The sequence below is a fragment of the Cetorhinus maximus genome, chromosome X (genome assembly GCF_964194155.1).
Source record: "Cetorhinus maximus chromosome X, sCetMax3.hap1.1, whole genome shotgun sequence".
Taxonomy (NCBI): domain Eukaryota; kingdom Metazoa; phylum Chordata; class Chondrichthyes; order Lamniformes; family Cetorhinidae; genus Cetorhinus; species Cetorhinus maximus.
In genome coordinates, this window is record NC_135917.1 from 2,110,410 (window position 1) to 2,126,995 (window position 16,586).

The 16,586-nt window shown below is 43.5% G+C and overlaps 1 protein-coding gene across 1 annotated transcript in view; it reads left to right on the forward strand.

Annotated features, from left to right (window-relative positions):
- The first annotated feature begins 3,518 nt into the window (after positions 1-3,518).
- LOC144672704 (STE20/SPS1-related proline-alanine-rich protein kinase-like) overlaps positions 3,519-16,586 on the forward strand; it is a 51,141-nt gene continuing 38,073 nt past the window's right edge. Inside the window, exons 1-2 of the mRNA XM_078534631.1 lie at positions 3,519-3,622; positions 3,765-3,883. Of these exons, the coding sequence (XP_078390757.1) occupies positions 3,811-3,883 (73 nt within the window). The 5' untranslated portion in view covers positions 3,519-3,622; positions 3,765-3,810. The remainder of the gene's footprint in view (positions 3,623-3,764; positions 3,884-16,586) is intronic.

Sequence of the window (16,586 nt, forward strand, 5' to 3'; positions counted from 1 at the left end):
ACCCTCATCATGCCTTCATTGCCCCTAGATTTGACTATTCAATACATTCCTGGCTGATCTCCTCCATAAGCCTTGAGGTCATCCAAAACACTGCTGCTTGTGTCTAGATTCACAGCAAGTCCCTTTCCCCTATAAGTCCAGCGCTCGCTGACCTACGTTGGCTCCCCGTCAAGCAAAATCTTGACTTTAAAGTTCTCATCCTTGTTTTCAAATCCCTCCATGGTCTTGCTCCTCCCTCTCTCTGTACTCTCCTCCAATCTCACAACCCTCCAAGATTTCTGCACTCCTCTAACTCTGGCCTCTCGTGCATTCCCAATCATAATTGCTCCACCATTGTGGCTGTGCCTTCAGTTGCTTGGGCCCCAAACTCTGGAGTACCCTCCCTATACCTCTCTGCCTCTCTACTATGCTTTCCTCCTTTAAAACACTTCTTAAAACTACCTCTTTTGATCATCTGACCTTATGTGGCTTGCTGTCATATTTTGTTGTATAATGCTCCCGTGGAGTACTTTGGGACATTTTATTACATTAAAGGTGCTATATAAATATAAGTTGTTGCTGCTGAGGGGCTGCTGGCAGCACTTGGGAGGGTGCTTGCCAGAATTTGAGGAAACCTGAAGCCTGTGTTAACTCCTCCTGCCTTTTCTTTTGTGCCTAGTGAGAGCACCTCTGATTGAAAGCAAGAAACAAAGAAAGTCTTGGACAGGGTACTAGAATGGTACAGGGATGGGCAACTTCAGTTATGTGGAGAAATTGGAGAAGCTGGGATTGTTCTCCTTAGAGCAGTGAAGATTAAGGGTATATTTAATAGAGGTGTTGAAAATTGTGAAGGGATAGGAATAGGAACAGGAGGAGGCCTTTTAACCCCTCAATGATGTTCCACCATTCCATGAGATAATGGCTCACCTGTGACCTAACTTCTTGATCCCACCAGGGCATTGCCAAGGAGCAGGTCAACCCCATCCACAGACAAACGGGAGTGCGTCGTCCACTGACACAAGGTCACACTCCAGATGCTCCCGATATAAGGGGATGGGCACCTACCCTCCTTCAATCGCCTTTACCAGCACCTTGGCACTTACTGCACACTCTGGTGTGACGGTCATGCCTTTTCCCAGCAGTAGAGTTTGGCTGGCCTCTGTGTCCCTCAGTATCACTAAAGGCTTACTCACCCTAGAGAAATGATGGAAGGAAGGTCATTGATGAAGCAACTGAAGATGGTTGGGCCAAGGACACTACCCTGAGGAACTCTTGCAGTGATGTGCTGGAGCTGAGATGACTGACCAACAACCACAACCATCTTCCTTTGTGCTAGGCATGATTCCAACCAGTGGAGAGTTTTCCTCCTGATTCCCATTGACTCCACATTTGCTCCATATTCCTTAATACCTTTGTCTAATAAAAATCTATCAATTTCAGATTTAAACAGATGGCATCTGTTGCCATTTGCGGAAGAAAGCTCCAAACATCAACCACCTTTTCTGTGCGGAAGTGTTTCCTAATTTCACTCCTGAAAGGTCTGGCTCTAATTTTTAGACTATTCCCCCTAGTCCTAAACTCTCCAACTAGCGGAAATAGTTTCTCTCAAATCTACCCTCAGTTCCCCTTATTATTTTGAAAACTTCGATCAAATCATCTCTTAATTTCTAAATAACAGGGAATACCTGCTCATTATCCCTACTCTGTTTCTCCTGCTGCTCAGCCTATTTCCTAACTAGGTCAATAATTTGCCTTCAATTCCATGAGCTTCAACTTTATAGCTAGCTGTATCTTATGAGGGACTTGATCAAATACCTTCTAGAAGTCCATAGAAGTAACATTCATTGACATTCCCCTGTCCACTACTTTAGTCATCTCTTCAAAAAATTTAATCAGTTTAACAGGTATGACCTACTCTTTACAAATCTCTGCTGGCTCTCTCTGATCAACTGAAAATTTTCAAGCTGTTCAGTCACTCTTTTTTTAATTATAGACTCTGATTTCCTGACAACAGATGCTAGGCGAACTGGTCTATAATTCCTGGCTTCTCTCTCTCACCTTTCTCAAATAGCAGAGTGATGTGCTCAATTTTCCAATCTGAAGGAACGGTTACAAAATCGAGAGAACTTTGGAAGATAATAGTTAGGGCATCTGTAATTTTCTAACCTACTTCCTATAAAATTCTGTGGTGGAAATCATCTGGTTCTGGGGATTTGTCACTCTTTAGTGCCATTGTTTTCTTCATCACTGTTATCTTCGTGAGTCCCTATCCCTGATTCAATACTAGTTTCCTTGGGATGTCCGGCATGCTATTCTCTTCCTCTACTAACGCAAAGTAATTATTCAACATGTTTGCCACTTGCTTATTTTCGTTTACAATATTGCCATTACCAGTTTTCAAGGGATCAATACTGCTCCTGACCACCTTTTTCCTAATACTGTAGAGGAGTGTGGAGAAGGAGAAACTGTTTGCGCAGGCAGGAAGGTTGCTAACCAGAGGACACGGATTGAAGGTAATTGGTGAAATAACCAGAGGAGAGACAAATGCAAGGACTTGTTGTGATCTTGAATGCACTGTCTGAAAGGGTGTTGGAGGCAGATCCAATAACTTTCAAAAGGAAATTCTATGTAGACTTGAAAAGGAAAATATTGCAGGGCTATGGGGAAAAGGCAGGCGAATGGGACGAAGGTAGGGAGTTGTTGGAGGGGTGTGGGGGTTGAGTGTCACAGCCCCTCCATAGGACAGCCTACAGCTGCAGCTGAACGCAGGCAAGGAAGGCATCTCTAGGCTGGCCTGGAGCACTAGCCCCTCCCCCCACCCACTGCCATTGGGAGGCCATCTCCAGGCAGCTATACCATCCCCCACCACCTGTGGGAACCTAGAGGTTGAGTGGAAAATCTGTCGCCAATAACAGACTGAATTGGCCATCTGCCACTTGTGGCTGGGTACCATGCCATCCTGCACCCCCCATCCTACTTCCAGGAAATTGGCCCAGGGACAGAATGGAGCTGGTTATTGGCACGAAGGCTGGCAGCCTTATTTTTTAGTGCCTACCTGCCCCCCATTTGTGGCCTGGGTGGGGGCTTAAAATCCTAGAGTCAGGGTTTTGATATTGGTATATATTTTGATATGGGTTCTTTGCATTGATTCTGACCCTTTGTAGGTGAGTTGTGGGGCAAGGGAAGGACTTGGGGGTAAAAATTATTCTTGGGCAGTGGTGCAAAATGGGCGGTATGGGATTAGCTGCCCGTTTACACAGTGCTTGATATTTAATTCCATTGACTGCATTAGATCTGAATATGGGTGGTTGATCCAATGCCGCCTGTTTTGCACCAAAGCCTGAGGAAAAAATTCTACCCCTTAAAGATGATGGCAGCGGAGTGGCACCAGTTGCTCCAGCAGAAGAGAATTTCTTTTCCAGGGAACGTCTCTGCCTAGCCTGGGGGGGGGGGGGGGTAACTCCTGGCCTTGGGGCAGATGTTCAACGGTTCAATCCCCTTCCACCAATTTAGAGACGCAGCGAAGACGCGTTCCTCTCAACCAGTGTTGCTATGGTACAAATAACAGGAAATCCATGGCATGGTATATCCCCATCACCCATCACAACACGACCACTCATGCTTGACCCGCTTGTCTTCTGAGGTATGTGTGTGTGTGTGTGTAAAACAATGAGCTGTCAGTTAGACTGTGCCTGTCCCCTCTTGTATTCTGAGGTGTGTGTGCTGTGTGTGTGGTTCAGTCTGTATAAAGTTGCTGAGCGCTCTCTCTCTCTCTTTTTCTCCAGCAGCCTGTCGGGTTCTGACTCTCGCCGCATTGTGACTCACAGCGTCATGGCGGAGGAGCTGCTAGCCGGGTCCCAATGGCCAAATGCAAGAGATGCCTACGAGCTGCAGGAGATCATCGGTCAGTCTCTTCCCAGTCGTTTTAACTAAAGGTGGCGCGCCTAAATAAATGTAACCGCCGCGACAACAGAGAAAAGAAAACCATCCCCTTAATTATTATTTTTTTCCTCTCTCTCTGTAATTTTATTCCAGTCTGTTGTGCGGCATTATTCATTCTGAGCGATTTCAATCCCTGCATGTGCCCAGGCTGCACTATTCACTGGGTGCAGGACTGCGTCTTTTTTTTTTAAACCGGCGCTGCTTATAATAACATTTTGAGGGCGAAAACAAAAAGGAAAACGGCTTTTCGCTTCGATTTATCAGTAGATCCGCCCTACAAATTAATGTTCTGATAAGTGTGTTTTTTTGAGGTCAGGATGTGCAGCTTTAGGATGTTTTTGCGTTGCTGTGTTCCCCCCCCCCCCCCCCACCTCCCTGACTGGGTTGATCCGGGCAATGAATGAAAGAAGTTAAAACATGTTGAAAGTGGCTGTGCTCACTGTCAGCCCCCTCTTGGCATGTTTGCAGAGCTGCGACATTGGCTCTTGATGTCAAATGAAATCCCCTGTAACAAGCTTTTACACTTGAGGCTTTTTTTTTTGGTCAAGTGTCAGCTGATGCCTGGCATCATATCAAGCATAGTTTAAATGTTTATACAAATCACAAACTATTATTGTTATGAGGAGGCGGGGGAGACAGGTGGTCCTAAGACTAACTCAGTGCGTATTTGCCTAAGGCAGAAAGCTTTTGAAAGGCTTTGAGAGGAAAAAATAGCAAGAGATTGTTTCTATTGGTTGGTGATTCATTAAAGAAGGGGTTACAGATTCAGGATTGTTACCTAAAAAATGAATAGGAAAGTTAAACAATTTCATTTCACAAAGTTGTCAGCACATGGAATTCTTTATCACAAATGGCTACTGTGGCAGATATATTTGAAAGGGAATTGGCTAAGTATTTGAAAAGGGAGAGTATAAAAGGGTATGAGAAAAGAACAAGGAAATTGAATTAGAGTAGATAGCTTCACTTGAAGAGCTAGCAGCAGTACAGACTCAATGGACTGAATGGCTTCCTTCTGTGGTACACTTTCTCTGATCCCATGATTGAAGCATGGAGGGGATGATACAAAACGTAACTGGGATTTAATATGTAGGCACGGAATAACATGTAATCTAACCTCTCCCTGTTTTTCCCTGTGAAAAAAACACAACTCAGTACTGATACACTTTCTCAGTGTTCAGGTATCATTTTATTTTGTATTTTGTGTGTATTTTTGACAGCAAATGTCTAGAATTAAAGACATGTACAAAACTGTAAAGCAGGCCTTCCAGGAGCACTGTTACTTTCATTGATAGCCCTGTTGGCAAAAACAGAGTCTGACATATCAAAAGGTTCCAGTTTCTAAATCTGGTTTGCATTGAATTTGTCTAATCTCATGTGTTCAGCTACAATTGACCTCAGCAATGGGGTTTCTGTACATCATGTAGAGACCCCTTTGGATGGTGACAAGATTGGGCGTGGCCACGATGCTCCCTGTGACTGAGCCAGCTGACAAGCACTGTCCAGTGGGTGAGGTATCGGAGGGCAACTGGATCCCAGCAGAAGTCTCAAGTGTTCAGAAGAGCAAAGAAAAGGGGAGGGAGTGCAGAAAGTCAGGTGAAGTGGTACCTGAGTTGCTGTCTCGGGTTTAAAGCTGTAAGAACATGAGGTGATTTGGTTGGTGGCATCATTGCATTGCCAACTATGTCTGTCTTGACACACTTGTAAACCCCTGACTATAAGATTTTTTTTTAAAGTACGTTATGGAAGTTTGTACTGTTGCAGATACATCATCTGCGTGAAATAATTCCTGCAGTCAATATGGCAGCTAATGAGCTAGTGTTTTAGAGCTGGTTTCTCTGGGCTCTTATAGCAGCTAAATGTATCTGGAGATTCTTCCAACAGCCCTGTCTTCAATGCGCACTGTGTCAGCATGATTTCACAGAGTGCTGGATAATGCCTCATGTTTGTAGTGGGCCAAGGATCAAAATCAATATTATCCAACTTTATTTTTAAATAAAACTAAATTTCACTTAAATATTAGGAAGACTGAAACCATTGTCTTCAGTCCCTGTTACAAACTCTTCCCTAGCCACCGACGCTATTCTTCTCCCTGGCAACTGTCCGAGGCTGAGCCAGACTGTTTGCAACCTTGGTATCATATTTGACTCCAAGAGGAGCTTTCAACCACATATCCACGCTGTCACTAAGACTGCCTATTTCCGCCTCCATAACATTGCTCAACTCTGTCCCTGCCTCTGCTCTTCTGCTGCTGAACCCTCATCCGTGCCTTTGTTACCTCTAAATGTGACTATTCTAATTCACTCCTGGCTGGCTCCCACATTCTGCCCTTCATAAACTTGAGCTCATCCAAAATTCAGTTGCCTGTGTCTTAATTCGCCCATCACCCCTACTCACTGACTTACTTTAACTCCCAGTTAAGCAACACCTTGATTTTAAAATTCTCATCCTTGTTTTCAAATCCCTCCAAGGCCTCGCCCCTCCCTATCTCTGCAATCTATTTCAGCCTCACAATCCTCCAAGATCTCTGCGCTCCTCTAATTCTGGCCTCTTGAGCATCTCCAATTTTAATCACTCCACCATTGGTGGCTGTGCCTTCAGCTGCCTGGACCTCTGACCTCTGGAATTCCCTCCCTAAACATCGCCACATCTATACCCTCTCTCCTCTTTTAAGACTTTCCTTAAAATTTACCTCTTTGTCCAAGCTTTTGGTCACCTGTTCTAATATCTCCGTATGCGGTTTGGTGTCTTATTTTGTTTTATAATGCTTCTATGAAGCACTTTGAGATGTTTTATTATACTAAAGGTGTTATATAAATGCAAGTCTTTGTTGTGTTCTAGTTTCCTTTCTCCAGTTTTCTCTTGAAGCTGCTGATCCATCCTGGGGTTTGATTCCACGGGTGCTGAGCACTCTCTGGTAGCTTGTCCAGCTATTCATTTGTGAGCATACAAGGGCTGTTTGACCATGGGGGAATCAGAACCAACGCACAATCAAGCCTGTTTCTGTCCTCATCCAATAGCCACACATACATACTTTGCAGCAGGAGTCACTGGATGCCAATCAGGAATGAGAGCAGGGGCTGATTACCCTCTCTCTATCCTGGGGCACACAGATCCGAATTGGAAAACCCCATTTGCTGCACTGGTTGCGATCAGCTAACTCAGAATAGGCTGAGGATCGATCCTGGTACTTCTGATTTGCGTGGCTTAGGACTTCATTGGGAAAGCTGGGAGTGCGAGGGGAAGGTGGGGGGTTGGTGCTACAGCAAGCTATTCAACAATGAAAGGAATCACAGTCAAGCACAATATTGTCCTCATGCAACATCCACAAAATGGACTTTCCAGCAGGATCAGATCACAATCAGGTGTGGGAAACCTGGCTGGTTCTCCCCACCCCCAACCCTAGCCCCTTAGCCCGTAGGTGCTGATGCCAATTGCTGACTATTGCTATCGTTCCAATTGAGATTAGTTAACTCAGCACAGACCAATACCAGAACCTTCCTACTCTCTATAGTTTAGTACTGCACCATATGGCCCCTTTACCCTCTAAGGTATAGGGAGGTACAAGTGCACCTGCAATGGCTGTCATTTACTATATGCATACTGGAGCAAAATAAAAAATGTGAATTAATCCATTTTCCTTTTTGCTTCAGTACAAGTGGGTTTTCTGTTTTAAGGTGGGACTGCTGTTACCAATCTGTAATTGGATTGTTAAGCAAGCCACAGGCATGTTGCACTATACCAATAATAACAGAAACTGGAGATGTAAACCTCCCTACATCACTATCAAGCTTTTAAATCACTTTGAGTATTACCACTGACAATTGGCTCAAGAGATACAAACTGGGAGGTGTTGGGTGCTGTAGCACATTGGTCCCATATGGTGTTCGGTAATGGATTTATGCCCATAATTCAACATAAGTTCTAGATTTTTGCTACACCATGGGAAAGGCAATGATTACCGTAGGATGACACAGCACAGAAACAAGACATTCGGCCTAATAAATCTGTTCCGATGTTTTTCCCCACTTGAGCCACTTAATCAAATTCCACACTCCTGCTTGCTCCCCATACCCATTAATATTCCTCTTTTTCAAACATCTGTCTTTAAAAAAACTATTTATGGGCTCCATGTTAACAACGGTTTGTGGCAAAGAATTCCACACTCTAACCATGCTCTGTCTAAAGAAAATGTTCCAGCCTCCCCTTTAATTCTCTCTGTGATTATTATCTTGTCAGATGTAGAAGGGAGATTGAGGCCTAGGTTTAGGCCCTTTACCCACAATCTTCTGCTAGCCAATATACTCAAAAATGCAATTGCCAGAGTCTTTCAGAGAGAATACAAAATTAATTACATTCTTATTTTGTATGTTGGTGTGAGAAGGGGACTAACAGAACATAAAGACTGTTGATATCACTGCAATATGTGGGCCACATTTATATTAGAAAAAAGAAATGCATTGGAAACTAAGGGAACAAACTTCAGTGTTTATTTAAACAGTGTCATGTTATTACAGTAAACTTTATATATTGCCCATACCCCAAATTAGTAAGAAAATGACTTAACTCAACATTTCTGCTTATAGATTCTGTGGGCTTGAGAGTCTGAATATAGTGGCACTGTATGTTCCATAGTGCTCTGTACAGTAGGTAACCTGTGCGAGAAAGTTTAATTTGCTTTTTCACCTTCCAAATGTCTGCCCTTTTTCCCTCCTGGAAGCATTGATTCATGCTGGGGTACAGTTTCACAGACACTGGCAGTCTTTCCGTACTTCACCCAAGTGGCCATTCTTCATACATAACCCTAAACAGTGTGTTGACAGACTATTCAACTGCAGAGGCATCACAGACAGGCCTGACCTTGCCCTCACCCAACATCTACACAAACACGCTTTCCATAAAGGCTTTATTGGGGCTAATAGTCAGGAGTGGGAAGCCTAGCTGATTCCCTTCCTAGCTCAAGGATGCAGCTGTTTGCTTGGCGATTATAAACCATTTAAGCTTCGCTATTGTGATTTTGACAGAAAGGGGAATAAAGGAATACAGGAATTTGGTGAGCACATGTAATTAGGATTACTCACGTTTGGAGGCCAACATGGAATGGTGGGGCCAAATGGTCTATTTCTGTGTTGTGATTCTGTGTATGAGTGTGTGTGTGAATGTGCCTGTATGTAAAGTCAGTTTGAGTGTGTTTGTATAGCTGTATGTCAATCTGTGTCTGTATGTGTGTCTATGAGTCTAATGCATGCACACACATACACAGTGTGCTGCAGTCCATAAAAAGTTAACCAGAAATTACGAATTAAAGGACAACAATTTTAGTTGAATTTTAACAACTTGCAAAGTTTACACAGAAATGGGAATCCCTTCCCTTTATGTAAAAGCAGATCAGATGTAAGAATGACAACATTGCTGGATTGGGAGGTTCCCATTCCCCCACCCCTTTCCCAAGCTTTGTTTGCAAGTACAGTAAGGAAATGGCTTCTATTATAACTACACATTTGACCAGTGTGGTTTTTCAATAGCACCTTCCAATAGATTAAATATGATATACAGCACAGAAACAGATTGTTTCGTCCAACCAGCCCATGCCGGTGTTTATGCTCCACTGGAGTCTCCCATCTTTCCTGATCTAAATCTATGATCGTAACCCTCTATTCCCTTCTCCCTCATATGCTTGTCTAATTTCCCCTTAAATGCAAAAATACTATTTGCTTCAACCATTCCCTGTGGTAGCAAGATTCAACAATAACTCCTGCTATCATGTTCCTATCTCTTTAGAATGTTTATATTTTATGTCATTCTTTTCCCCACCTGAAAGGAGTCAGAGGCCTGGTCAGAGAGAGAATAAGAGGGAGCTTATAGTCAAGACTATGGACTGGGTGCTGGAAGGTGGGATTAGAATGGACGGCTAGTTTTTTTTTGCCGTAACTTTTCTGTGGTTCTATAAGAGGGAACGTATAGTCAGAGGCCTGATCAGAGAGGAAATAAAAGGGAGCATATAGTCAGAGGCCTGGTCAGAGGGGGAGTTTGAAATGTTTGCTAGTGTAGCAGAAAAGGAACAAACAGAAAACAATAGAGGAACATAGTAGATACCACAAGACAGAGAACAGAAAAACAGCAAGGAGAAAGAATAGGGCTGTAAGAAGAGAGAAACAGTATTTGTGCGAGGAAAAGGTAAATTATATAAATACAAAAGACAGATTTGTGTTTTATATAGCACCCTGTTATGTCTCTTGGAAACATCTCAGATGTAGGCAACCACAGTGGACATTTTGTATATACCGTAAACCTTTGCATGCACTAAAGTGACGACGCAGAGAGATAAAGCAAGGAAATTATTTTCATTATTTCCATATATTTTTTGGTGCACATTTCTATAATATATATCCCATGTCCAGAAAATATACTGTAAAATAAACGGTCAACAAATGCAGGAAGGAGGAGCAATTAGAAATGTCTCATCAGGAAAATAGGAGCATTGTATCTTGGTGCTGAGTCCATTCATGTTGTTTCAGTATAACATCTCAGCCTTTTCTTCTGTCACTGGGATACTTATTTAGTCACCAAGACCAGAGGTGCTGTGGCAGACAGGACCACACAGGGATGATTGAGAAGCCATTTACAACCAGTCTTCCTTTCCTTTCTAACAGACACACACCATGAACTCTGGTGTACCTTGTGCTTTACAGCCTCTGCCAATTGAATCACTGACTCTGGGTCATTTGACTACTTTAACTGTTCCAGTGCCAGTACCAAAAAAGGAAGGGGGGGTGGGGAAAGGCTGCCAGGGAAGGAACAGGACAGTTTTTTGAAAAGAAATCTGCTGATGGAAGAGATTTCTAGATTTTGCAATGTAAAAGACAGAAAGTACTGGAAATGCACAGCAAGAGGTCGGCATCTGAAACAAAAGGCAGGCTTGTGTTTGAGGGGAAGGGTCGGCAACTAAAATATTAAACCATCCTTGCAGATGCCTAGTGATCTGCTGTGTATTTGCAGTACTTTCTGTTCATATTCCATGATTTAGAGCATCTCTAGTGTTTTTTTTCTTTTTTAGATTTGTGACTGGAAAATATTTTATTGAGTAACTTGTCAACAATGAAATTATGAGTCATGAGCTTCCACGTGTCCCTCACAGAAAAAGTACTTTTTTGTCTCCCTCCACTCATAGATTGTTGATTTTTTTTTCCAAACTTTTGCCCACTTTGGTGAGTCTATTTTGCAAAATGTGGCCTTTTGTGGCCTTTCATTTTTTTGGGGGGGTAGGGGGGTGCGGAGAAAGGAGATGGATTACTTTGTGACTTTGTGTTGTGGTAGAGCTTCACACTGGTAGCTGCAGTACTCACAGTGTGGATATGAAGCTCTCTGAGGGAGGTGATGAACAGGGGTCCCTCCTAAGGTCACAGACCATGGAACAGCTTTGTATGTCCTGCATTGGGGTCAGATGACAAAAATGTAGCGTTTATGTAAGGAAACTCCTCAGTGGATGGAGGAAGTGACATTGACTCAGGTCAGGGATTAATACAGGTCATGTGAGGCAACGGAGAGCAGTTAACATGCAACTTGTCTTTTGCTCAGGAATCATTGAATTCCACAATGCAGCCACCAGCTCGAAGGGGCACAGATTTGAACCCCATGTCTCCAATCTCAGCTGCTCTACTGTGGAGCTGAGCAGAGGCCTGGGAACAGAGAAATGGTGTGTGGCAATTGCCCTGGTTGATTCCTATCTAGTCTCTGCGAAGAGCCAGTCAGTGGGCTTAAGAGTTGCAAGCGATCTCAATTTTTAAAAAAAGTCAAAAACTTAACCAATTATTCATGAAGGAGAGACAGGAACATTTCCTCTCTTCTAAACCTTTTAAGAGACAAAAAGGTTCCAAGAGATCGGCAGCTACTTTATTATAGCTGTGAGGAACAGCATAGCAAACTCTCAGCAGTCACTGGTCATAATTATGCAGATCCTCACTGCTGCAGTCATGCTTCCGAAGATTTTAAACAGGACCACATGAAGTGAAAGTGACGCCTCTTCCTTCACAGTTGAGTACTAGCTTATCACTCTCTAACAGTGACTGAACAAAACAAATAGCATGTTAGAGGGTCTGTGGTTCGGCCTCATTGCGAAGAGGCACAATTATTTGCTGCTGGGAGTCCCAGCTGTCTGTCTGGAGTCTATAATTATCCTCCATTATAAACAATGTTCCTACAATATCAATAAGATCTTTACGCACAATTACTCCTCCCCTGATTTGAAGGTGCTGACTCAGGCTGGAGTGGTCAGACCCCTGGGTGTTGGCATCTCTTCAGTACCTTGCTTACTGAAGTGGCCATTTTTCACCCTTGAGGCCAGGCAATGAGTGCTGTCATGTTGTTTGCCTATGGAGTACAGGCCTTTGATTTGTCTCTGTGAAATGTAGTATGGGGACAATGCACAGCTTCTCAAAATTGCTGAAATTCTCCAACTAGAAGAGCTCCCCCAATGCCTTAACCAACCTCTTTAAAAAATTGCACACAGAGTCATTTCTACTCTCAAGCGTGCGACTCAACCATACACACCAGGAAGGTTTGTGGTTGGCTTGAGCTGATCTCAGCCAGGAAATAGGCAGCAGCATTTGGCCTCAGCGTTCCTTGTCTATGGAGTGGAGGAAAATCAGTCTGGTTTCTTGTTCTTAGGCTTTGAAATTGGTTTGCAGGTTGTTGTGAACCAGGTGCAGGGAACAATCACAGTGCTGGAACAGGTAGTCTGAAGGCCCACCCACTACTAGGCCTTGGGGGATCGGTGGCAGGTAATAGTCTTCAGCACTGCAGAGGGTAGAGGAAGAGTGCTCCTGAACCTTATGGCTCCATGTTTTTAAAAAGCTTATCTTTTGGTGGCGACCTCCAGCAGCCCCTTTAAGGACTGCAAAGCCGCCTGCAGTCCACATTTTCCTGAACACAACAGGTCTTGCACTGGATGCAATAAGGGCAGTCCAGTTTTACAAAGGGGGTCTCAAATAATTTTTGGGCCCCTTCTGGCATTTGCAAAAGTGTGGAAAGTGTCTCTTGTTCTGCCTTTATCGATTAAAGAGCTGGCATCACTCAGCAATTGTGGACTGTTTAACACTAGATATTTTTGACTTCCATGATTCAAATTGCCCTCATAGTGAGCTTGAGTCCCCTATTTCCCAGTGAGTGTGTTTTGCTCAGATATCTAGGTGAATTTGTAGCATGCCCAGGGAATAAACCCAGAAGCCTCTTCAGTTTTATTCCAGCTACCGTGTGACTCTCTCCCCTTGCCTTCAGAAAGTGTGAATAGTTGTACAGTCCACCAGGCTAACCTGACTTGGCTTCAAACTGCCAGACAGTAAAGAATAAGTGAATTGGAGTCATGACACAACAATATCTTTTTACAATAGTTATTAAGCTTAGCCAGCTCCTCACTGCACCCACCCACCCCCAATCCCAGGCATCTGCCTGACAACAACCACTGATTTGGCAACAATTGTAACAAAGATATGCCGGAACATTCCTATGTGACTAAAGCTAATTTTTAACCCCCTAATGTATTGTGATGGAATTAAAGAAGTGCAGATAAAACCTCAAGACAAAAAAAGGCTTTTTTGTCACACTCATCTTTTTCATATGCTGGTTTTGCATTTTCAGCATTGACGGTTTTCCCTTTTGGCCTCCTTATGGACTGTGACTCTATAGCTCTGTTATTGTTACTAATCTAATCTCTGGGTTCAGGCAATAGCACCAACTGCAGAAGGAAAATAGGCTGCTGCTGATCACTAGGAGCGTCAGGAAGAGGTTTTTTTTTGGGAAAAATATACTTTATTCATAAAATATCTGGAAGAACATTCCAAACCATTTCAAAATCACCATCACAAAAGTACAATCAGGTTTAACTTTTACAACATGTATCATGAGGTGCATCAATACAATCAATGAATATTACAATCATTTGCAGACATTCATTTTGAGCTGTACAGCCCGAGGGGCTCTCAACAGTTGCCATCCCCTCGGTGTCCTATGGCAGAAAGGTCTTAGACAGCAACCCTTCCCCATTGCGCCTTTGCGGTGGCTGCCCCAAGCTTTAGTGCGTCCCTCAGCACGTAGTCCTGGACTTTGGAATGTGCCAGTCTGCAACACTCGGTCGGGGACAGCTCTTTGCACAGGAAGACAAACAAGTTACGGGCAGACCAAAGAGCGTTTTTCACCCAGTTGATGATCCTCCAGCTGCAGTTGATGTTTGTCTCGGTGTGTCCCCCTGGGAACAGCCTGTAGAGCACAGAACTGCTCGGGATGAAATCTGTAACTTAGAAATAATTGGTTTTCTTTTTTTTTAAATGTGACACAGAAATGTCTGAAATCTGAAGCATGATGGGCGCATGTCAAAACTTATACAAATATACAACACTACATTGTGAGACAACAAAGTACAGCATTCATTTTTGATTAATGGTGTAATGACCTGATGATATGTGTGGAAAGTGAATAATATTTGCACAGTATAGCTGACCTCCTGCGATGTTGCTCGTGGATAGTCTGCAATCAAGAATGTGGCTATGATATTCAGCTGCTAACTTGACTTGTGCCTTTAAGGAAACTGTTACAGGGAATACCTGAACAAGGTGCCAAGGTCAACCAGAGCTTGATTGCTGTTTGTTGAAGTAAGTTTGTAAGTGCTTGGACATTTCCAAGTCAGGAAAATTCAGCATGAAATGACTGGTCTTTTTTCTCTCTCTTGATATTTTGAAATGTGACGTGTACAACACTGATGTTCTCCAAACTTTTCTATGAATGGATAGGTGGAAAGTAGAAAATTCCAGAAGTGACATGAAAGCAAATGTGAAGTACAATTGGATTAAGAACTTAAATGTCACAAAACAAGCCTCTTCAATAGAAATACATTAAGTTAGTTATGATCGACCAGATAAATGTTTTCATCATTTGCCAACAGTGACTTTAATAGAATTAAACCTCCCAGGGGGACTTCACCAAAAGAGGGGAATAGACACAGCAGGAGACACAAGAGTTAGGGAGGTGACTGAAGGCAAGGTTGAGAACATTTTTAAAGGTGGAAAAGATGTTGTAAAAAGGGAGTAACTATTGAGAGAATTCCAGAATACAGGGCAGTAATGGCTGAGTGGCAGCAGCAGGTGGCATGATGGATGTGATGGATGGTGTTCAGATAGGAGCACTGGATAAGTCCAGGGGGTTCTCCAGGCTGGGTCAGGGGGCAGAGGAGGAGATCAGTGGAAGAGTAGCATTGATTGAGGTGAGGGACTGAGAGAAGAATGTCGTAGAAATGGGGTGGGAGCGCAGTGAGACTATGGGTAGCAGAGATCGGGAGAGCAGGGAGAAAACAGAAGATGAATGAGGAGAAAGCAGAACTGGGAAGTAGCAACAAAGAACTAAAAGAGCTTGGGCTTGGAGTAGCAGCCATTCTGCACATTCAAGAAGACACAGATGAATGAGCTTTGATCCACATGTACAAACTAGGAAAATCTATACATGGCTACAAGAGTCCATAAATAGATCCATGTGTTTACTGATCAGAGACGAGGTGAAGAAATTCAGTGCGTAGTTGGTTGAGAATCCAGGGTCTATGTTAGGTTGAAGCTCAGGGTTAAGCACTAAGTGGGAGCCAGAGGCCAGCTGATGGCAGGGGCCCTGACTGTGGCTAGTGAAGGAATGCCAGGACTATTCTGATGACTGATGTGTGGACTGTGCTTCCAAGGAATGAGTGTTCTGGCGCTGCCAGATAGTCAGGGACTGATTATTCAGGCAGCAATGTGATGATGAAACTTGGAGGTCTAGTTTGGAATGTTGCTTGGAGCTCACCTTCATAGGCAAAGTACAAAGGTCAACGATTTATTGAGCTCTCTTCCTACGTGAGGCAAGTGGAGCAATTTTCAGTCCCCCTCTCCCTTTGAAGCCAGGTGAAGAGGTTCTGGAGAAAGGTGGTGTGTTCTGTGGGCAAGGCCTGGTATCTACTAAACTGGCTTACCACCTCACTTGAATACTCACATGCATTTAAGGGAATGGTGACATAGTAGTTATGTTACTGGACTAGTAATCCAGAGACCTGGACAAATGATCCAGAGACATAAGTTCCACCATGGCCACTTGGGAACTTAAATTTAGTTAATTAACAAATCTGGACTGAAAAGCTAGTATCAGTAATGATGACCTTTAGGTAAGGAATTCTGCTGTCCTTATCCAACCTGGCCTATGTGTGACTCCAAACTCATAACGATGTGATTGACTCTGACTCCTACCTGTCCTCTGAAATGGCCTAGCAAGCCATTCAGTTAAGGGTAATTAGGGATGGGCAATAAATGATGCCCTACCAGGGATGCCCACATCCTGTGAATGAATTTAAAACCAAACTGCCAGCAATGATGAGACTTCAGGTGAGCAGAGTCTGAGTTGGATATTGAGTACGATCGAATGGATTGAGAGGATACAGTCGAACCATTGGCTGAAGGACTCATTGTTTTTTACTTAATGCCAACGAGAGAAAGCCTGCTGCTGTAGTGGGCGGAGCACTGGAACATTCCAGAAACTGAAAGAGCTGGATACAGGGCCACCATGCTGCAATCGCTTTTAAAAATGGTAATGGATGCCCTGCACCGAGGTGGAAGGCAGGCGATGGAGTCAGGAGTGATGAGAAAATAACGGTTGATTAA